This window comes from Carettochelys insculpta, chromosome 19, assembly GCF_033958435.1.
Source record: "Carettochelys insculpta isolate YL-2023 chromosome 19, ASM3395843v1, whole genome shotgun sequence".
Classification (NCBI taxonomy): Eukaryota; Metazoa; Chordata; order Testudines; family Carettochelyidae; genus Carettochelys; species Carettochelys insculpta.
In genome coordinates this window covers 9819838-9843912 of record NC_134155.1, presented here as the reverse complement: position 1 = coordinate 9843912, position 24075 = coordinate 9819838, and the positions used below count along the sequence as shown (strand labels likewise).

Here is a 24075-nt window from a genome sequence, read left to right as displayed (position 1 = left end):
CTGGAAATATTTTTTTTTCCTTTTTCTATGTATACATTCTGCAGTGAGCTTGTATTCGTTAGGGATGCATTTCTGGAGGCAGAGTCCACCGGGAATGTATTTTATATAGAAGTCTCTGGTGACCTTCGTAAAGTCAGGTGTCTGATGGTGCTCAATCTAATTCTTCACATTTGTTGGGTTCCTTCCCTTCCCCACCATCCCCCCCACCCTTTCACTTTTGTGTGACTGTCAAAGATTTGCTGCATTTCTTGATTTCCATTCACTGAAAGTTTAATACTGCCACTCATAATTTTTGATCTCTGAAGTTTCTAAAGTGGTAGGCCGGCTTTTAACGCAACCATGTGGATTTCATCTGGGGCACTTTGAAAAGGAAGTCAGTGAAACTCGTTCTCCTTATATTTTGCTTTATGCTAGTGCAGCTTAGAACTTGAATTGGAAGTGACAGATTGTGGGGGTGGTTTATTTCACCTTAGGAATTCTAAGGCGGACTTCAGAAGCAGAATCATCATGACAGCCGTGTTTACTGCTTACTAATAGCTCAGGCCTTCCAGGACGCTATTGCAAGGAAATCTCTTTTGTGCCATACATTAAATTCATCAGTGTGCCATGTCACTTAGATCACACATGATCAGTTCCCCCACCCTGCATTGTTGATTTATTTGGTTAGGATTTCCAGATCTGAAGAAGTGGGTCTGTCCCATGAAAGCTCATCACCTAATAAATTATTTTGTTAGTCTTTAAAGCGCTACATGACTGCTGGTTTGTTTTGCTCAGTTGCTTAGGGTATGTCTTCACTACCCAGAAAATCAACCCTGACAAGGTCGATCTTGCAGGGTTCAATTTCACACGCCTAACAGGAACATGTGAAATCAAACTATCTGGGGTCGATAGTCGACCCCTGTGCCCCTCAATCTCATGACAAGTAAGGGAGATTGACGGGGGAGTTTCTCCTGTCGACCTCCCTGGGTGAGAACAGCCAGGTAATTCCATTGTAGATAAGTTGATTCCAGCTACACAATTGCTGTAGGTGGAATTGCATATCTGCGATCAACTTCAAGGTCTTGTGTTGACCTGACCTTAGAAAGGGAACTTGGCTCATGTTACGAGCATAAGAACGGCCACATGGAGTCACACCAAGGGTCCACCTAGCCCAGTATCTGACTTCAGCAGTAGTAGGTGCCAGATGCTTCAGAGGGAATGAACAAAACAGGGCAATGTATTGACTGATCCACCTGTGGTTGTCCAATCCCAACTTTTGGCGGTCAGAGACCATATGCCGTGGCTTGGGCTTTCATTCCCCATCATCTTGCCTAACATTCATTTAGGGAACTATCCTCCTGGAACTTATCTATTTTTCTTAACCCAGTTGTATTTTGGGCCTCCACAACATCCCCTGGCAACAAGTTATATGGGTTGACTATGTGTTTTGTGAAATACTTCCTTTTGCTTGCTTTAAACTTGTTGCCTACTAATTTCATTGGGCAATCCCTGGTTTTTGTGTTATTTGAAGAGGTAAATAATGCTTCTTTGTTCATTTTCCCCATGCCATTCATGATTGTATAGACCTATATCATAACCCCCCGTAATCATCTCTTTCCTAAGATGAACAGTCCCAGTCTCTTTAATCTCTCATCATATGTTCCATGCTCCTGACCATTTTTGTTGCTCTTTTCTGTCCTTTTTCCAATTGTAATATATCTTTTTTGAGATGGAGCAACCACAACTGCATGCAGTATTAAGAATCAAGTTTAAATGTCTCTTTAATGAAAATGCTACTGTTACAGGACAGAGTTTTTAAGCAAAGAAGAAAACAAGACCCTTGCGGAGAAAATCTCTAGAATATAACAGAGAATTATAATCTTTTTGAACCTACTTACGGAATTCTGTGGCAGGAATATGTTCCTCCTTTACGTTGTACGGAAGGGGGTTAAAATTGTTTATTACATTCTAAGGGACAGAGTGATTTCTATGTAACTTTATCTGTTTTCTTTGGAACCACAGTGGTATCTATGGAAGTTTTCCGTAACGGGAAGGGGTATTTTTGTTGTTGAATATCGTGACATTTGCAAATGTTGAGAATCGATTTCTGTAAGTGTATAAGTGCTTTTCAGAATACCCATTTAAGAAAACTAACAGAAAAAAGCTCTGTCTAAAATAGTAAGCCTAAAATTTAACCTTTTTTTTTTTTTTTTTTTTTTTAAACTCTTTTCCTGTAAATTTGCTCTTCTGGTAAGAAACAGAATAAATGATTCTTCATGTCCCAGGCCAACTGGCACTAGTGGAACTTGAAAGGCAGAAAATTCAGCTCTCTCATTGGCTCTTGTTAATTTTTGGCCCAGAAGGGTGTTGAGGCTGGTGTCACTGTGCAGCCATCTCTTTTGGCTAACTGCAGGTATAGTGTTCATTTCCTCTCACCAGAGGACAAGCCATTACAGTGTGGGGAATCTTTAAGAATGCAACATGAAGGGGAAAAGGCCATCGCAGAAGAGCTTTCAGACGCTGCTCCAGCACCTTGTTTTATAGGGGTTCCTTTAAGTTCCATATTGTATCCTTGTTAAGCTCTATCAAACATAAAATACAGCATAGATTGGGAGGTGCTAATCCCCCAGCCCAGTTTGACATATACCTCAAGCCCCCAGGATGCATGTAGAGCTGTAAAATTAAAAAATGAATGTTCCCTTTTCTACCTCTTTTGCAAGGGACCCATTTCAGGAGGGCAGAGAACCCACACACCACCTGTTCTTCCTCCCATTCCCCTGACTGTCAGGGAGCAAGGGGAAAGTGCACAGCTTGTGTGAATCACTCTTCTATCCTTTCCCCTCAGCAGCCAGGGGCGAGAGGCTTGCATGCAACCTGTGTACCTTCCCCTTACCCCTTGACTGTCTGGGGAACATGAAGAGCAAGTGGCATCCCAGTATGCATGGCTCTCCTCACAACTCCCACCCACCCTCTCAAAATGGCACCCTTGCTCTTGTGCCAGTAAACGTAATAGAATGCAACATAATGGCTGTGTGAAATAATTCAATGTAATGGCAGCCACTCCTGTTGCAATATATAAAAATATAATAAATATATGGAGCCACACACCTCACAGAGCTGCGAGGGAGCTTGGGAGCTCATTGAGTTCAGTTCCCTGCCCTCTTGGCAGGTCCAAGCACCATTCCCTTTTTTTTTTTTTTTTTTTTTTAAATCTATTTCCCCGAACAAGCCCCTCAATGATTGAGCTCAAAACCCTGGGTTTAGTAGGCTACTGCTTGAACCACTGACCTATCCCTCCCCCTCAACGGAGTGTCTTAATGCAGAAGTACAACAATGTCGCACCGAGGTCCATCTTTACAAACCACATCAGTGTTCGGTAGCAGACGTAAATTTGCACATGTAGTTACTGCTGCTGTGCGTGTAGATGTAATAAAAGCCCACGCAAATGAACCCAAATAAACAAAGGTCAGAAGTGGCAACTCTCCACAAGGTGCCCTGCATTGCTTTTCACCCAACAGGGTCATGTGGTGAACATAATCAGAACTTTACTAACAGTTTACTTGTTATATATAAGGGCCATACTCTACTGCTGTTTTTTGTACAAATCTGCCATTGACACCATTGGGAGAGCTGTTGCGTTGAGGGAAATAACCCTGGCTAACAGGCCATAATTAAAAATGTCAGTTCTCTTCACGAAATAGGTTTGACACCTCGGCTGTATGGTGTATATGTAATTTTCACAAGTCCTCTTCATAATATTAAAACATCCAAATATGGCAGAAAAATACATACAAGTCCATTTCAACACCTATTTTGAGCTAATAGCATTTGAATATAAGGTGGTGAGAATTTTTTAAGTGCATTTGCACATTGTTTCAGGACTTGGTTGTTAGCTTCACATGACTCCTTGAATCAGATGGAGCTATATGAAGAAAAGACAGATAACGAAAAAATGATTTTAATAAACTATGTGATTAAAATTGACAGGACTGGTAACTAATGGTAGAAAAACTGAGTTTAGCTGTCATTATATGGCTTTTTTATGGGGGGCCCGGTTTTTCAAATTAGGCCTTCTGTTTTGTTTTGAGGTTTTTGCATAAGTATGATTCTTCAGACCAACATAATTGAAAGTAAAGCAAAGCAGCATGCATCAACTCTCACTTCAGAAAAGTGAATGCACTTAATTTCAGGCATACCTTGTGCTAAAGGGAAGGCCCTCTTTGAAAACCAGTAGAATTAATTAGACATCTTGTAAGTATTTCTTGGGCTTGCACTTCCCATGAAACTGTGGCACAATTCTTTACGAAAAAATTCTTACTCTAAATATACCTGATAGAAGCCCATTTAAGGATTTCAAAGCATCTTACAAACATTATTTTTCACAGCGATCTCTGGAAGGTTAGCCCATGTGCAGTATCCAGAATTGGAATTTCAGACCTCTTTTACAAGTTGGTAAACTGAGACACAGAATTGAAAGGGAAGTTGTGCTCTTAAGGCACAGCTTATGCTAGGAGGTGGTGCTGAAGTGTAATAAGTGCCCAGTGGCAGTTCCCAGAGACAGGTATGATATTTTCAGTAATACAAGTTGCACCTCTCTAGTCCAGCACCCTTGGGACCTGACCGGTGCCAAATGAGAGAATTTGCCAGACCAGCATTACCAACCCTTCCCCTGCTTACTGGGCTCTTTGAAGGCATTCAAGGGTAAATTACAGCTAAATAACAGCACAGAACAGTGAGAGCCAGGACTGGTGGCTGGAAACAAACTTTATGGGACCGTGGGAAACTTGGCCCCACCCATGATAAGTGGTTGTCCAGTTAACTAAAATCATGCAGGATTACGGATGTTGCTGGACAAGAGAATGCTGGACTAGAGAAGTTCAACCTGTGTATAAAGAGATACTGTTCCTGATCTTTGGAGCCAGCTCTGGCTTCTGCTCCTGCCATTTCGCTAGTGTCTGTGTAAGGGTGGGCAAAGATCAAGATTGAACCCAGGTTCTGTTCAAGGATGCATTGAAGAGAGGAGGGCTCCTACATCGATGTCTTTTCCCTTGTGTGTCATTCAGCACAATGAGACCCAGCAGAACAGTTTAACGTTTCTACCACCTTGGTCACTACTAGACACTACTATTTTAAATGCCACAGCTTTCAAGCCAATATGTGGGGTCCAACCTTGCCCCTAGGACACCCACTGGAATTGCTGGGAGATTTAGGTGCCCAAGGAATGCAGTATCATGACCTTAATAATGCCAAATCCTTGTATCAATTCTCCATCCTACTACCTCGGGGGTCAGCCACCCCGGGCACAGGTGCCAAGAGTGGCACACAAGCCAATTTTCATTGGCATGCAAGGCAGGAGCTCAGCCCCGCCCCCCTTTCCCATACAGCTGGGAACTCGCTGAAAACCAGGCCACCTGTGGGTTAACGAAAGACCAGCTAACACTACCAACCACCACCTAAACAGTAACGCTCTGAATCGTAATTTATTTATTAATGAAGCTGTTGTAAGTAGGACTGTTGGTAACCTTAAAGAGTAACACCAGCACTCAGATCGTACAGAGGTCAAAAGATCAAGGTTCAGCACTCTGCCTCAGAAAGTTGCTGAGCCCCTGTACTATCTGCTACGATGCAGAGAGGTCCAGGAATGATGTGCTGGCAGCTGTTCCATACGTGACTGCAGTTGCTTGATATGGAAGAAGAGAAAGATACTCTGGTGTGGAAATATGGTAGGCAGGAGTGCACAGTTCAATGTGTTATCAGCGTTACCAGACCTTAAGTGAGGTATTATACGCAGAGTTCAGAGAATATTGCATTCTAACCTGTATTTGTCACGTCTTCCGTATAAATGTTGATTAAATTAAAGCTACTTTATTTGTCTAAATGTACCTAAGCTGCTTTTGTTGCTCTCTGCATTTTCCTCCCGTGTCTTCTGTACAAATCTGAGACTGGAAGCCATTTCTTTTCAGGGTTTCTTTTTTTTTGAAAATGACCCCTCGCTCTGCTTTAGAAACAATTAAGGTTTTGAATGGTATAGGCTGTTACAAACCAACAGGGAAAAAGATGCTTTTAATGACACAGGAGAAATCAGTGCACTTACTAAAAAATACTAGAGTATTCAACAGCATAGGCCAAGTTTTCAACGGTGCCTAACTTGCATTCATAATATTTTCTCATGCATGTTTTTGCACATGCAGAAGCGCCCCTTTGCGTGCATGGAGGTGGGGTTCTGAGCATGGAAACAGGTGAGCATGCAAACTTTGCAAAGCAAAATCTGGGCATGTATACCCTTTAAAAATAAAATGAACCCTACCGGCATACCCCAAAACATTGCATTATTGTGCTTAAAGAGGAACTGTTTGGGTCAATTTTATAAAGCACTTCTTTTCTTTTCCTTCTCTGTGAAGGCATGTCCCAAAAAGTTACAGTGCGCAATATCTTAGAGGTTTAGGCTGCTCCCTATCACCATAGATTTGAAGTAAAATTATTGTTCTAAAGAAGACACACACTCCCACCCTGCTATTTCAGCGTGGCTGCGTCTTCTCTTGATAGTTATACCAGCAGCTCACATAGCAAGGCAGAATGAAAGAATGAGTTTGTTGTAGCTGAATGGCTTGATACAAGCACATACACTTTATCACCGATGTCAGAATCCTTCTTTAAATGGTTTCTTATAGAGTGGTCCTGGCGACAGGGCTTATTAGAGTACAGATGTGTCACAGAACCTTAATATAGTAGGCCTCTGATGTCTGTGCTATAATAAGTCAGCTAATTTCAAGGAAATTATAGTGTTCCTCGTATTATGATAATAAAGTTTTGCAAAACTGTACTATTAACCATTACCATTTCAAAAAACTGTATTACGGTTGGCATCTGTTTTAACAGCAGCACCCTTTATTCCAGTTGCTTTTTTAAGTTAACCGCCCCATTTTCTATTTCTTTTCTTTTTTTAACGTCAATCTAAATTGTGTTGTAATGTGATATTTACTGTTGTCAAAGCGATACAATGCTGCAAATGTCATGATCCACCTGTTTGCGTTTTTGTTTTGGTAATCAGGGAAGAAGGCTCCTTACGCTATGATTGTTTGTCTGTTTGAATGATGCCCCCTCTATATATCTCCTGTATTATACTTCTGTCAAAGTAGGTGACAGCCCTTAGCTTGAAAGGTGGCAGGAATGTAAATCACTTTGGCAACTGTTCTATCTTCTCTCATCACATTTTTTTTCTAGGCTTTAGTAGTCGTTTTAAAAATTATTACAATCACTCCCTATCCTGTTTCATTTTTTAATTTTTTTTATTATTTCTGGGACTTATCTTTTCAGTTTAATCTATTAATTTCTGTTCTCATTTCACTTTGCAGACTATTTGCCGATTTCACAAGACATAATTTTTATCAACTAGTTCTTAAAGATGCATAACAAATTAATCGGGGTTTACTACAATGCTAATGAGAGAAAGAGACAGACAGAGACAGCCTGGGTGGTCCATGTTTAATATCAATGTCCACTGAAACAATGCTGCTTTTATTGGCTGGTTTGATTGACTGGACTGATTTTTTTTTTTTTTTATTTTTGTTGTTATTATTTTTAAAGGCTCCGTATCCTCACTGCTTGAATTTGCTTTTTTTTCCTATTTTTGTTTTCTTGCTTTATCTGAGTTTTTAATGCCCATATGGAATGTAACTCGCTCAGAGAATGAAGCGGGTGTTAGCGACATTATAAAGGCGTGACTTCTCACAAACTTTGTAGAAGTAATTAAGGGAAATGGAAATTATGATCTAGTCCTGTGACGAAAACCCCCATACTGAAATGTTGATGCTTTTTGATATACAGTGTATATAATATACGTAAAAGTCATAATTATCATTTGGGGGCCTGATAACGTATAGCTACAATTATTGGGCAAACCAGGAGAATGCGTCTAATTTTTCCAAGTGTTATGATCATGCATCTGTAAAAATTTAATCTGTGAAGCTGGCAACTGCTTGATTATGACTTTTGGGGATTTACAGATCTTTCAGTAGCTGAAAGTCTCATAACTGAAAGGTCTGTTTTCAAAACAGAGAAGTTTGAATATGGTGATGTCACCTTTAAAGTGCTCATCAGAATAAGGTGTGGGAAATTAGTGGCCACCAAACCACTTACAGAGAGACACTAAATCATCCCATTCGTACATAGACACAAAACCCACCTTTGTCGCACTCAGATAGTTCCTCCTTGGAGCAAGGCACACTTTTGGAATTTGAGAAACTGCAGTCACTTTTGGTTCCTTGCAAACCATTGGCAGAATTAACTGCTTCTTAACCTTCATCCTCTGCACAAATATGTGAAGTATCCTTTCGCCTGTTTTTATGCGCTTTTCCGTTATTGGCTTTGCTTCTGCCAGAACTCAATTCTGAGCTGTATGGTTGAAAGCATTTAAATTCTCCTTTTTACTTTAAAAAAAATGCTTCTACCAATTTTATAAGTTTGTGAGAAGTATATTGCATGCTTACAGTAGAACTGTAATGCATTTTTAATGTTTGTTAATCCACTTGTTTAAAATGTCAGTGTCCAAGGCTCTACACACACAGCCATGCTGTTCTTTTCATTAAAGATGCTTGATGTAATAATTGGTTAGTTTCCTTTTTTATTCTTCTGCTTTTTTTTAATCTGTATGGCTTTTTATTATTTTGTTTGGTTTTGCTATGAATTGCTTTGCCTTTGTGAACTTTTCGTAGTGTGCATGATTTGCAAACATTTCAGCTATTGTGAATTTTCTCATTTTGTAAATAGTTCATCTGTGCTTTTTTTTAACCATTTTTTTCCTGTAAGCAACTGAGGTAGACAAAATAATAATAAATGGTTTACAATGGACAAGCTGTGTTGCTGCTCTCTTAGCTTGCAGTTTCATATTTTGGTTTGGACAGACCAAATAACCAGTACCAATGACAATTTAATAAAAAGAATAAAAAGACCATCACTTGGAATGTGTGATCCAGTGTTTGAAGAGCTTACAGATCAACTGTTGCATATTAGATACGTTTACAGCAAAGATAATAATAAAGACACATTGCTAGTGATTGGGGGAAGAACACCTCCATGTTAAAACTGCAGTATTCTTGTAAATTTTGCTTATGCACCATTAACTCTAATGGATTTGGTGCCATTGCTGTGGGGGCAGGATCAGATTCATATACTGTTTGCGAACTCTTTTGTAGTAAGAGGGAGAGGTCTGGTTTGGAGTGAAAAACATTTAAATATTAAAGGAAAATAAATAACTGCCCTCTCCTCGCTTTAAAAAAAGAATACTCTAGGTGGGAGCACAGCTGTTTACTCTGTGGGGAACCTTTTGCTGATCAGTACCTGGGTGGAAGTTTGAAATTGAAGTGTGTTCTTTACTGGAATTATAGTTTCCTCCATCACAGTCATGGTGGATTGCTATGGCAGCGTTCCCCAACCCTTGGCTCTCGGAATTAATTCTCGGGTTTTTAATTGATTCTTTTATAAGAACAGTGAAGTGCTTAGAGAAGGGCGGGAGAGGAGAAACAAATATTTATACAGGTTGCTCCTCTCAAATCCAGTATTCTCTCATTCAGCAACATGCCTGGTCTGGCAGGACCACACATATTCCAGGTCGAGAGAGTACTGGGGCTGGGCCTGGGGCTGTGTCTGGTGCAGGAGCCCTGCCTGCCTGCAGCAGCTCAGGGCTGGGAGCAAGAGCCCCTGCCTGCCCCCTGGTAGTGCGGGGCCAGGAGCTGGAATCTCTGCCTCCTCTACAAAAGAGTGCAAGGCTGGGAGCCAGAGCTGGAGCCCCATGGCAGCCCCTGGGAGCCCGCACTGGGGCCAGAGTCCTAGGGGTGGGAGGCTCGAGGCTGAGGCCTCAGGAGCACAGGGCTATCTGGGGGCAGAAGCTCTGGACCCCTCCCCCCCCGGCAGCAAATTCTTTTGTTCCAAACCTATCAGGTCCCAGCCATGCCAGACAAGGGAAGTACAACTTGTATTAACCTTTAGGAGAAAAGAAAAATGGATTTACTTATTGTTTATATTACAGTAATGCCTAGGAGGCCCAGTCATGGACCAAGACCCCATTGTGTTAGGAGCTATACAACTGCAGAATAAAAAAAAGCAGTCCCTGCTCCAAATAGCTGATAGTCTGAGATGACTCTTAGGTTTTCCATTATTGGCAGTGTTTTTAGAAACATGATTTTAAATCTGAAAGCATTAGTTTAGTCTCTTCCAGGACAGCTATTTAAAACTGCGTTAGCTTGAAGCCTGCTTAATCTGTGAGTAACTGAGATAGATAAACTATATTCATGTGTCTGAAAACTCTTGTGTACACGGCATGTGTCATATTATATCCTTTCATTGTGGATTGGAGGGAGGATAGTTGGGGTGTCAGGCATGGGTTAGTTAAATAGTGGTATAATTAAGGCTCTGTTTGAGAGTGCCAGAATGGCGGGGGAGACGGAATAGTTAAAATATTCACCAGTTTATGATGGAAACACCTGTAAGATTTATTCCTGCTCCATACACAGCTCTTCCCCTCTCACCTGTGTGCTCCTCACAGGAAATGCACAGTGGGGCCCATCGGTGATTGAGTAGAAGTGAGTATATTTGTAGTCTGCATGCATGGCACAAAATAAAAATTTAGTTGCAGCTCGATACTATAGCTCAGTAAGGTACATATAAAATAAGAGGAGATGACCACCATAAACAATTTCTGAGATTAAATGTTCAGCTCTGAGGGCCAGATCAGCCATTGGTGTGAACTAGCCTTGCAGGTGTCAACTGGTGCAAGTCATCAATATTCCATTGATCTGGTCCTGAGAGCACTAGTGCTAACGTTGTACAAACAGACCCAGGAGCAGATTCTCATTTACACTCGGGCCACCCTGCACTTCTGTAGCAGTGTAAATGTGCTTTATAGTGAGAGTAAATTACATTCCCAATTGGCTGCTTTACCCTGAGAGTGTGGTACGCAGGGGGCACTAGGTCCCCAGTGGTTGAGCCACATATAATAGTTGGAAGCAGTAACAAAGCTTGTCACAGGGGACAGCTACACTACCGCATAGATGGAGCCATTCGGAGTCAATCTTCCTGGGTACAATTTCGTGCGCCTAGTGGGGATGCACGAAATCAAACTATCTGGGGTCAAAAGTCGACCACTGTACTCCTCAATCTTGGGAGAAGTAAGGGAGGTCGATGAGAGAGTTTCTCCCATCAACCTCCTTCTGTGAGGACAGCCAGATAAGTCGATCATAGGTAAGTCGATTCCAACTATGGAATTGCCATAGCTGGAAATGTGTATCGACTTTAAAGTCTCGTGTAGACTGGAACACAGTGTGATATTTTAAAGACTGATCTTATTATTTTTTTTTATATTTTTGTTATTCTGTGGTTCAAAGTACTGTAGTTAGCTAAGCACAAGTCACAGTGGAAGCTGTTCAGTAAATGTTTTTCAACTTGTTACGGTAAGCTGCAAAACAAAATTACAGCTGTTTCTCGCTCTTCTCTCTAACTCTTCCCTTACTGCTTAAATACTGGTCTAATCCTTTCAGCACTGCATGTCTTTGTTCACCTAAAAATGCTGGCAGCATCTGCATGGCTTAAAACAGTTTATAAAGAACATATTCAATCTACCAGAGCAATCTTAATTATCATTCTTCAAACCTTTCTGTTTTAATTTCTATCGATGAAAGCAAATAGCAGAGGCCAAGTTTGGGTGCCCTTCACCTAGGATGAGAGGCTGAAGTGCATGCAGGCAGTTTATGTGTGCTTCCTATGAGCAAGGGACCCTAAAAAATGTAGGTAATTGAGTGAAAAATTAATATTTAAGTGCACATAAACTACTAAACATGAAGTATCCCATTAAGATCTGCTTACTTGGCAGGTAGTTTGGCGTGCGAGGGGTTTTTGTCATAGGAAATTTTTTTACCTACCTCTTAACCCCAACATAAATGCTGCAAGTACAGGTTGAACCTCTGTCATCCAGCACCCTTGGGACTTGACTGGTGCCGAACGAGAGAATTCGCTGGATCCTGGGAGGTCAGTATAGTCTAGGACATTACCAACACTTCCACTGCTGACTGGCTCTTAGAAGATATTTAGGGATAAATTACAGCTAAATAACAGCACAGAACACTGAGAGCCAGGACTGGGGGCTGGAAACAAACTTTATGGGAGATCCAAACTAGAGAGATTCAGCCTGTACCACTTCCCTTAATTGTACGAGGATCTGTTTGAGACATTGTAGTTCTGGGCAGCCATGTGGTAATAAGCACTTTCCATTTGGCCTCTCATTCATAAATCCATATTATGTAGTCTGTGCATGCGCAGACACAGACACCCCATAGTCCTCCTGCAGAAAAGAAGAGAGACCGATGGACAGCAGCTCGTGAGACAGTTGCTGTTCATTCCACTTGATGCATGACTAGATACCATAGTGATGGGTCCAGAATAAGGAGCTGAGTCGAATTCCTACATCAGGTTAATAAAGAACCACAGACTGAGCCAGTCATTCAGAAGGGTGTGAGCCATGAGTCCCAGCAGAAGTCCCTCTGCATTCATGGGGTGTTTTATCTCAGAAGAATCTCCTTCTCACTTTATAGGCAAGAAAAATGGTCTGACTCAAAACACATTACCGTGGCCAATAAATATGGGGTGGGTTTTCGAGAAGCCATCAATATCAGTCTAATTTTGTTCCCACTGAGGTCAGTGGTAAAACTAACATTGATTTCAGTGGCAAACAGAGTTAGGCCAACACCAAGCACGTCTGAAGTTACCAGTCCTTGGAAGTTTTCAGTAGGGCCTTTTTTCAATATAATAGCTTCCATGTGGTTTCCTGAGCTTCCCACATAAGTGCTTGTTAATGGTTCCCCAAATGTCATGTCTTGACAAAGTTTACAATTGTTTTATAGACAAATGCCTTAAAAAGCCACTTGATAGAAAACTTCCCAGAGCAATGAAGAGCCTCTCAGTGGTATTGTCCTGTGGTACCTTGTAGACTAACAGATACTTTGGAGCATAAGCTTTCATGGGCAAAGACCCGCTTCATCAGATGCATCTGTTAGTCTATAAGGTGCCACAGGACTGCTTGTTGTTCTCGAAGATACAGGTTTACACAGCTACCTCTCTGATACTTCTCAATGGTACTGAGATTCCGTGATCTGTTAAAACATTCCATGAGGTCAGACCACCCAGAAGTCATCTGTCTTCAAGGAACCTATCTCTTTGGTTAAGTTTTAACTGTTCGACTGATCCATAACCCAGATGTTAAGATTACTATTAAAGAAAGAGACCTGGTCATTGTCCTGATAATGAACAGTCTCAGGTGAGGGGTTAAAATTAACCTATCTATTTTGTTCTGTGGAGTCTCTGGGTTTGACAACTTCAGTGCAATAGCAGAGAGACTTCTTAGCTACTAACAGGCCTCAGCTATAAAAAATGGAAATATTATGGGAATAATTATTCACAGAAGCCCCTCCTGTACAACAGAAATCATGGCTAACCCTATGCAAAATAGCAACGTAATCAAATAATGCTGACTCTGATCTGAGCCTAACCCTACCGTCTGGAGTTAGTGAGCTGTAATAGTTTGAATAGCATGTGTATGTTCATATAAATATTCAAATACGGATTTAAAATGCAACCTAATATATTAAGGAGAGCCAGGCAAAAACGAGAGCTTTGTTAGAAAAATGTCCTCACGAAAGTGTTTTTTTTTTTCTAGTGGACAATTCTGTAATTACAAATATTTCAATCAGCTCTTGTCTTAAGATTTCAAATCATCCTGTTAAATTTGATGTTAGTGATAATATGCAGACCACTTGTTGACACTATGAAGATTTTAAGGCCTTGAAACATGGAGATATAAACCTGAAGAAGTTATTGAATCCAGTCCCCTGCACTCACAGCAGGGCCTATCACCATCCCTGGCAGATTTTTTCTTTTCTTTTATTCTAACCTGCCCCATAATCTTGGAGGACCTTTTACAAGGCCAGTGCTCTAACCACTAGGCTGTGGCATGCACCTGTTCCCTCTGCATCTGCTAAGACCATCTAATACTTGTATAGCACAGGCCTCACAATTTCACCCTGCCATTCCTTCTGTGAAAAGAATTATTCTTTCATGCTATGTAAGTGAACTCTCTTGGACCCAATCATGTGTGTTGCTCAACTAGAGCTTATCTTTAAGAAAGGCATCTGATCTCAGTTTATGGGCTTCAGGTGAGAGAAATTGTACCGTCTCTTGGTAAGCTCGTCAAATGTTTAATTGTCTTCTGCTAAAATATATTTTATTTTTGACGTGATTTTTTTTGTCCAAGTTCAGCTCTTGGCTAAATTAAAGAGCCCCTTAATATTGGAGCTCTTCCACTTTGTAACGGTTCTACGTATAGTTGGATAATATTTATTTATAAGCTGTATATTTAAACAAAGAAGCTTCTACTTTTTGGTCAATAACACGTGGCCAGAAATCAGAACTTGCGTGCTATAATTCTGCAGGCCTGAAGGTGTCAGTTTTCTTCCCCCAGACAATGAGGGTTTCATTAATGAATTGTGTTTATTAAAAATGTATGATAACGCCTGATTTCTAGGATTAAATTGAGAAATGTTTCCATGAGACACATCAGCCTAGAATTGAGTTAGTCCCTCTTCGACTATGATTTAATATTGAGGCCTTTTTTACCTATGTGGGCTGTGTTGCTGTGCAGCCTCTACTTCTGTCTACTTTCTTAGTTAATGCACGTGGAGTACCCACATCACAAAGTAAAGCATCGCATGCTGGGAATTGTTGTAGCTATGGATGACATCTGGGTTATCAGGGCACTCTGTGGCCACATTACAGAAGTCTGTTGAATGCTCATTAAACTGCCATAGGCTGTGAACATTGTAAAAATAGAATGGAAATAAACTGGCTACAAGCTTTAGGCTTCTTTTAAAAAATAAATATTTTTCTTAGAACAAATCATTTGCCTTTGAGAAGTTTGCCAGTTGTTTTGGGTGATATAGTTGCAGGGGTTTATTACACCTGAGAAGACACAACAATAATTTGCAGCCAAATAGGCAGCTTTGTCTCACTGATGCATAAAGTAATTACTGGACAAAAGTGCATCATTCCCATTTTAAAAAGCATCACCCAAGAACCGTAAACAGCTGAAAAATGGATCGTTTACAGGACATAAAGTGGAAGTGCCAAATTTTAAATTATCTGTGTTTGGGTTTTATCATTTTTGTCCAAGTTCCAGAGGAGAAATATTGTTCATAATAACACCCATCTGCAAACTCATGTGCTATGTGAACAGCACTACGGATGTCTGATGTTGAGAATTCTCCTACGAAATGTTGCCATATGCCATGGGGTGTGTAATGAGGTTCCTATTATGCATAACGTGCTTTTACTGGGAGTTCACTAATCTCCTGACCTGGTGAAACAGATTTTAATAAGCTTGATATAATGCAGCATTTTAAGACAAAGGGAAACAGTTAATGTGGCAGTCACAATGAAGAACTCTGATCAGACTTACAGATGTTAAATATGTTAATAGGATTGATCAGAAGCTCAAGAAATGAATTTTCCATTCCCCTGAAGGCCTGCCTTGGAACTTCTTGTTTGTTCACCTCTGTTTGGCATTTTAAAGACTCAGCTGCTCCATTTCTTTAAACTTATATTGATTTTACCTTCAAGGTACTGTTTGCTTAGACAGAATTTAGAGATGATTCTATGTCTGTCTGACTCGTACAGACTTTAGAACTTTATGTGGACCCAATCAAAACCAAGCCAATTCATTAACGTAAAATATTTCGCTATGACTACTTTGATAGAACCCATATCTTTCATCACCTTTGTATAAATTTTGATCTCGCTGTAATTTTCTTACTTTGGTGGTGGTGTTCTGTCTAAACACTTGCGGGTATGTCTAAACTAGAGTTATCCCAGAATAGTTTAGTCTAGAGTTGTTATTCCAAAATAAACTGTTCTGTGACAATGCATCCATATTACAGGGAAGCCCCAAAATAAGCAACAAATAAGCAACAGTGTGTCCACACACAACAGAACCTGTTTTGGATTAGAAGCTATACAGCAGCGTTCTTTCAGAATGAGATATTCTGGAATATTTTAATTCGAAATCGCCCCGTTCCCTGTTTATACCGCCTCTATGTCAAAATCTCTATTTCAGAATAGGCACCACTCCTCATAGAATGAGGTTAGCAGAATTTGAAATAGGCTATCCGCTATTTCAAAATTATTTTGCAGTAGCAGTTTTACTGTGTAGATTCTCACACAGTTATTTCAGAATAGCAGCTGTTATCCACCCTGTATTTTGGGTATTTCTTGTCAAATTTAATTGTGAGATTTTTTTTTTAATGGGAGAATTGAGAAAAAGACATAAAAGTTAGGGTTTGTGAATATAAGGCTATTGTCAATTTGCCATAGCCCTTCCTCTGGACATGGACACAACTAAAAATGACAGTTATACAGAAGACTCCACCAAAAGTTGCATACTGGGATGCCGCACAGTTTTGAGCCAGACACTTTCAAAATTAAACCTAAGGGTCTTACAGAAAAGGATAATTGGCTAATGAAAAGAATAATGCAAGAGAGAATCCATTTGGAGTGACAGCTGTGAGCCTTTTAAAGCTTTTCTGTGCTGATCAAAGCTACTGCTAACATTGTTTGAAAAGAGGATATCAGTTCTCCTCCTCCACCTTCTTTTCCATTCATCCTACAGACAATTTGGAATTCTAGATTTCACACTTTTTTGTGATCAAGTGAACATGGTCTCTACTCTTATGATCAAACTAATGCTTTAAAGTGTACTCTAAGAAGCAAGAAAGAGTGTTTTAAAATACATTCAGAATGGGTGGTGTCCCTTGCCCCTTCTTCCAAACTACAGTCTTTTCTGGAAATCCCAGTTTGGAAACATTCATGACTTTGTGAATTTTTGCACAGCGCAGTGTATGAATAGATGAATGCTGCCTGTCTGTCCACGCATTATTATTTCATGCTTAAATTATATTAGCAACAAGGGCTGTGTTATTTCAAAATAAGCTATTCCGGAAGATATTTTCCAGAATAGCTTATTTTGAAATGGCAGTCGCGTTGTGTGGCTGCTAGCCAAGTTATTTTGAAATAGCGGCTGTTGTTTTCAAAGAACTTTGCTGCGTAGATATACCTTTATTGTGCGTAGTAGTGTGCATTCAGGAAATTACAGTCCATGCCTCAACGAGCACATCTACGCAAGCGGCTTTTCCCAGCAAAACTGGGCTTTTGCCAGAAAAAAACACGGAGCATCTACACAGCAAACTCATTTTGTTGACAGTTTGTCAACAAAACCCGACACATCTGCTGGCAGCATTGTACCTCTCCCCATTGAGGTATAAGGTCTCTCTCGCTGGTGTTCTGTCGACAAAACAGCCGTGGAGATGCTCTGGGCCCTTTTGTCAACAGACAGGGCTTCCAGTTCACCAGGCAGCCCTGTTTTCAGAGCTTCTGATCAGCCATTCTGTCGCGAGAGGGCCCAGCAGTCTGGCTGCTCTTTATTGACAGAGTGGATTGCTCTTTCAATCTGCTTTTATGTGTAGATGCGCTCTGTCGACAGAGAGCAGCCAGACTGCCCACGCCTCTCTTGACAGAACAGCTGACCAGAAGATCTGCGAACAGGGCTGCCTGGTAAACCAGAAGCCCTCTCTGCCTACAGAAGTGTCTACACTGCACTTCTGTTCGAGGCAAATGCCGAGTTCTGTCGAGACTCTGTCGAGAGACTTTGAGTGTAGACACTCCCACAGTTCTGTCGACAAAAGGCCCCTTCTGTTGACAGAACCAGCGTAGACGCAGCCAGACAGTCCAGAGTTTGCTTGCTGGGCTTAATTCTCTGGGCATGTATCAGTGTTGCCAACTCTCCAGAAGCAGTGGAAGTATTGGTAAAGCTGCTAGACAATACTGACCTCCCATAAACCAGCAAAATCTCTCATTTGGCACTGGTCAGGTCCCAAGCTTGTCAGATTAGAGAGGTTCAACCTGTCCCAAAATCAGTGCTGAGGGATGGCCAGGCTGAAGGTGTGACAGCTGTACATCAGAGAGCTGCTGCTCCCCTCCAAATTATGGACAGGCGTTCTGCTGGTTGAGATGCCCTTGTAAATTCAGCATCCTAGATGGCTGGAACTTGCCACTAGCATCAGCCCGGAGTGGAGAAGAGTAGGCTGTACTGTTAGGCCTACCATAGCCTTAGAAAAAATTCTCCAGCATATTATGGTATTTAAGAGCAATAGGGTTGTAATCCTTTTATTCTTTAGAGGGTTCATTCACCAACATTTTTGGCTACTTCGTCTTTGGTTCTTCAGCAGTGGAACCATGCCCTACCAATTGGTTTTGTAATGAGTTGGCGTATGCTGCTCACTCTTTCTTGAGCCCTTAACTCCAAAATCCTGTCTTAGGGGTTTCCCTCTTCTCATTTCCAAACATGACAATGTTACTTTCCCATGTACTGTGCTATCATGTATATTACAGTAGTGCCAAGAAGACCCAGCCCCATGGTGCTGGATGTGTCCCTCTAATACCTTCCGCTGAGTTTCCTCAGTTTAAGTTGATCAGGGAACAAAGGAATCTAAAGAGAAATGTCTGGCCAGCAAAGTTAAGGACAAAAAGGAGGGTTTCCTTTAAAAAATACAGTAGGGCCAAAAAGAATCCTAAATATGATCCATTTTTAGACAGAAATGGTTGAATTATCAATAATAATGCAGATATGTTCAATGAATATTAAAGGTCTTATTTGAGGGAAAGACAGATGTAATCTCATAATATGGTGGATACCAGTTTCCATTCCAGTAGTATCTCCTGAGAAAAGTAAATATTAACTGAAATTAGAAGAATTTTAAAACAGCAGGTTCAGATAACTTGCATGGAAGAGTTTTAAAAGAGCTGGCCGAGAGCACACTGTACAGCTATGTTGACATTCAGTATGTTTTGTGATACTAGGGAGGCTCCAGGAGACTGAAAGAACACTAATGTTGTGCCAGTGTTTTTAAGGGGTAAATTGGATGACTCAAGTACAAGCTGAACCTCTCTAATCCAGAACACACTCTTCTGGCAACATCTGTAATCCGGCATGATTTTAGTTAGCTGCATGAGCACTCATTATGTATGTGGCCAAATTTCTCATGGTCTCGTAAAGTGTGTTTACGGCCACCAGTCCTGGCTCAGTGTTCTGTGCCATTATTTAGCTCTAAGCAGTGAAAATGTTGCTGATGTGCTAACAAATATTGACCTCCCATGGTCTGGCAAATTATCTTATCTGGCACTGGTTATGCCCCAAGGGTGCTGGATGAAAGAGTTTCAACCTATAGCTATAGTCCTCTCAGTTTAGGATGAAGTCTGAGGAAGGTGATGGAGCTGCTAGGTCAGGATTTGATCAGTAAAGAATTAGTGGAGGGTAATGTAATTAATAAGGATCAACATAAACTAAGGGAAAATTAATCCTGTAAAATCCTGTCCTGAGAGGTCGATTTGGCGAGTCCTTACCAGCTACGTGAAATCAAACCATGGAAGATTGACCTTGAGTAGGTCGATCTTCCAGGAGAGTGTAGACGTAGCCTGTGACATGTCCAAATGGACAGAGAAATCTGGGATAGAGCCAGGAACTCAACCCAGGCCTCTTGATTTCCTGCCCTGGACACAAGACAATCTTTCCTTTATGCTGAGATTGCTGGGTGCTTCATTGGCTCTGGTTTAACACGTTGGATAGTTTACACCTTCCGTTTTGTTCCCTGACAACGTCTTGCCATGCAGTGTGGACCAAGCCAACTTAGGGAGGGTTCAGAGGGTATCTTCTGTTGCTTTCCATCCCTGCAGTTGGTGCAGCCATACATCCTCCAGCCACAACAAACCAAGAAGGGTGTGGGAGGGTGTCCTCATGTGAGCTGACAGCACGTCACTGTTGTTGACCGTGTTTGTTACTAAAATCTGATGGGTGCTACATTGGGAGGCTTACACAGCCCTGCATTCAGGTCAGCGTTGGGTCACCCAGCCAGGCAAATCAAATTCTCAGCCGCACGCTCAGCCCTCCAGAACCCAGCCATCATGCAGAAGGGGTTTTATGATCAAGTTTTCAGACTTCACTTCTGCGTTTGTCTCTGTTCTGATGTTGGCACGCTGCACAAGCCCTTTGGTAGTTCAGGAGATACTCGCAGGGACAGTAATTGTTTGAACTTCGAGAGCACATTTCAGCTGAGGATCTGAGAGCACTTTTCAGGCACAAATTCCTCAGGTCTCTCAAGCTAGAGCCAAGGTGCGCAAGGGGTACTTAGCTCCATTTCGTGTATGGGTAAACTGAGGCACAGAAAGGTAAAGTAGCTTGCCCAAGACCACTCAGTGAGTCTGTATCAAAACTAGGAATGGATTTCCTGAGTCCATATCTGATAATCTAACCACTTGAGAGTGGCCCTCTCATGACCTTTAACAGGTGCCAATATCTTAGGAGAGTTATCTACTAACACGTGCCTATTGAAAAATACGGTGCAACCCACAGATCAGTGTACGCTACGTGCTCAGTCAGCTCCATGTACTGAACCAGGGACCCCCAGAGCTGAAAGCATTGACTTAAAAGCTCTGAGGCTGGGGGCTGTAACAGACTTGTATCCTTTATAACTCAAGTGCACAGAGGAGGGACGTACAACTCACTGCAGCCCAGCAGGGCTGGCAGCCACTGGGGGCCCAGCTTTGCGGACACACCCACCCAGCCCGGCTGCTCAGACCGTGGTGCTGCCACCTACCCTCCCTCCAAGCCTCACACTGCTGCCGTATTTCAAAGGGTCCTGGAGCACCAGCTGAAGCAACAGAGGTGGTGCTCAGCCCCTGGGCACCTGCTCACTTTGCCCCTCCCTGTCGGTGGACCTGCTCTGACCAGCGGATTACCAGTTTACCCTGGTGGAGAATGATTGTTCTGAGTGTCCAAGGGCACAGGGCCATTCAAATTTCAGACAAGCCCTCACCTGTATGTCAGTAGCCTTCCTGGCTGATTGAGGAGTGAACCAAAGGCCTTCTGGCTAAAAGCATGAGCGTGAGCAGCCGGAGGTAAAGACAGCTCCCAACATGGGAGCCTGCTCCTAGATTAACAGCCGCTGTGATTTAGCACACAGGCGCCATGTAACTGGCTTTGTGGTATCTGTGTTACAGTTTGCTATCCAGAGACCTGGCAGGGAGGTGGCTGTTCAGACAGATCTTGAATGGTATGGGCTGAGACAGATAACTCAGAAGCCTGCGCCTAGGGCATTTATGTCTAGCATGGTACTAACCAGGTTGTAAATAATGTAACGATGAATTATATAAGTCCTGGTTCGCTAATGAGGCTGCTAGGCTGAGGGATGGCTACGCTGACCAAGTCACTGGGAGAAGTTGGCTCACCATCCCTCGTTCTCAGACCTGCCTGCTTGGTGCAGAGTGTACCACCCTCCTGTTGTTTTCAGAAGCCTGGGATCCAGACAGGACAAGGCCCACCTGACTGTTTGATGCAAGCAGGCTGTATTATGATGCGAGGGTCAGGTTTCCAGTGGAACCTAGTTAGGTGTGACATCAGGAGCTTAGAGATGCAAGCAAGGGCCAGGCTGCTCCCAGACAAACACAGGACCTTTCAACATGTAACACTGGCCTTCTGTGCACACTCAATAAAGATCTCTGTTAGAACACTATCTGCCTGCTGCATCACTCTGGGCTAATGAAAGCTGGACTTGACACAGCCCCTGTGATGAATTTGATTTAAGCTCAGCCTGCAGGCACGTGTTGGTACCAGCATGTTGGGCAATGCACACTTGCCACAATTATAGTTCTTTGTGATGGACCGTGGCAGGGGGCGGGTGGTTATGTCATTCAGGTTTTGGAAAAATTGCCCCAGACATCAACATTTTTACTATGGACGCCTGCCTGTGTCTGCGTATGAGCCTGCTGCTGACTCCTGTGTGGAAGGAAACTCTCTCTGCTGGTATAAAGAAGGTGTAGTCTGTAGCTTACATCAAGTGGTCCTGGCCTGGGATCCAGGCAGGGTCAAACCATCCTTACCTTCTTTGTAGCATGACTGGGGCTGGTGGAGGAAAGTGATCCCTGAAATTTCCTTACTTTATTGCATTGATGATGTCTGCCTTGCAGCCAGAGTTCACCCTTGTTTACTTGCTGCACTGAAATAGTGATCAAGAAATCCTCCTTTCCCTGTCTAAGTTTTCTCAGTCTCTAGCATTAGTTAAATCAATGCAGGCGCTCTTTGAAGAGGAAGTGAGATGCATTTTTTTCAGCTTACTAGTATTTTCTCAACTTGTAGTTATTCTGGTCAACGACTGCTAGTGGCGGCCCAGCTTGGGGCCTTTGGAAGGCATTTGAAAAGGACTGAAGGGAGGAGCTGTTTTCCCTTTCCATTCTGTTAGCATATCAGTGCTGACGAGGGAGCAATGGAATTGAATACTGGTGTACAGCCCTTTCAGGTGGCCAATATGCACGGCATGGTTCCTGGGCACTGCGCCCAATGACAGTGTTTGCACAAGGGAGGAGGGGGGAGCAGTGAGTTAGGTAAATAAAGTGCATGTGTACTAGACTTTGCTCATATTTGTCATCCGTAGGCATAAGTATTTTACCCAGGAGAGGTGTGAGGCATGGAGGGGTGACATGACTTACCCAGGGTCATATATAGCTCAGTGGCAGAGGCACGCAAGAGAGCCTATGGCTCCTGATCTTAGCCCAGTGCTTCCTGCACACTACCTCTTCTGTGTAATAGTCACAATTTCTGCTTGAAATATCAGATAGACTTTTCTTTTTGGTTGAGCCCTCTTGGTCCTTCCCCCTCTCTAAAACCTGCTTTCCACATGGTAACTCTGCAGTTAGTAGCAAGGCTGCATTGGGCATTGAGTGGAGGTGAGCTGCTGCATCTGCAATCTGACTATTAATTGGGTGGATTAATTGACACAGCTGCTTTGCCCAAAAGCTTGCCATTTCTTCCACCCCCACCACATTCCAGCAAAGACATCCTGAAACCTTTGCTAAACTCCACCTCACATCTGTTATGGAACATAAGCCTAAGAGAGGATACGGGCTGGTTGGGGGGTTAAAAAAGAAAGGGAGGGGGAGAAGGGACCTCAGTGATATCCTCAGAGGAGGCTGTGCTCCTGAATAGAGAAATACAAGGGCTCTGATGCTCAAGTAAGCTAAGGCCTCTTAACATGGGGACTTAAAGTGGGCTGGAAATGTAACCAGCACTCCTTTTTAACACCTGGTGATGCAAGCAAAATCAGCTTTAAGACTGTGTAAATGACATGGGGATCTGGGGAGGTCATGGGTTTGCGGAGGGATTTCAAACAGCAGCAAAGGCCAGTTAGTGGTTTTCAGATCTCCCATGCATACCAAGCCGCACAAAGCTGGTGCGTGTTTAATGCTGAATGGTTTGTCAGTTGCCTGTTCTGAGACTTAATGTGAGGTTCTTGCTGTTCAGTGTATTCTCCACCTCATTCCATTTTTCTGATCATTTTTAAGAGTCTATTCATAGGTGCTCCTCTTGGAAAAGTGCAGTGCAGTGTACAGGGTTGATCAGCACAGACAGCTACCAACAGCTTACAACTGCATGAGACAGAGGCAGGAGGGTGTGCCTTGGAATTATAAGGGAATAAACATGTATCGTGGGTGAAGTGCTGAATTCTTACCCCAGTTACCATATGATCGGCAGCCAGGTCTCAGTTCTATCTCCCCTTTCTGGCTTTGGTTGTAACTGAAGTCTTGATTTGCTTCCTTTTAGGGAGCATTGGTGAAACGGGGCAAAGTCATCCTTTCCTCTAACTATGGGAAAATCAGTTTGTTACGGGGAAGGCACCCAGTGGCGTAAACACACAATGGATACAAGGCTGCCGTTGCAGAGAGCAGGGCACCAAATAACTGGGGGCTTATAGGGTATATCAAGACTTGAATATACAGCATTGTTCTTTCTGGCTCTTTTCTGAAGTTCTTACAAATGAGTCCTCCTCAGATTAATATGTGTGTTGGAGGAAACACTTGAATTTAGACAGCCACTCTCTAAAATTGTGACCTGAGTGCATCATACTTAAAAACAGATGTGTCCTCCTTCTCCCGCATGAGGCGATTTCTGCGTTT

General features: G+C 42.3%; 1 protein-coding gene across 17 annotated transcripts in view; it reads left to right on the top strand.

Annotated features, from left to right (window-relative positions):
• Positions 1-24075, top strand: part of MSI2 (musashi RNA binding protein 2) — a 467665-nt gene that overhangs the window by 391439 nt on the left and 52151 nt on the right. The window contains exons 12-13 of one of the 17 annotated variants that reach the window (XM_075013755.1): positions 6171-6218; positions 7335-8822. The exons of 15 other annotated variants lie outside the window; for them this stretch is intronic. In XM_075013755.1, the coding sequence (XP_074869856.1) occupies positions 6171-6218; positions 7335-7375 (89 nt within the window). In that variant the 3' untranslated portion in view covers positions 7376-8822. Of the gene's footprint in view, positions 1-6170; positions 6219-7334; positions 8823-24075 lie in introns of those variants that run through there. One more of the 17 variants, XM_075013757.1, reaches the window with a different exon arrangement.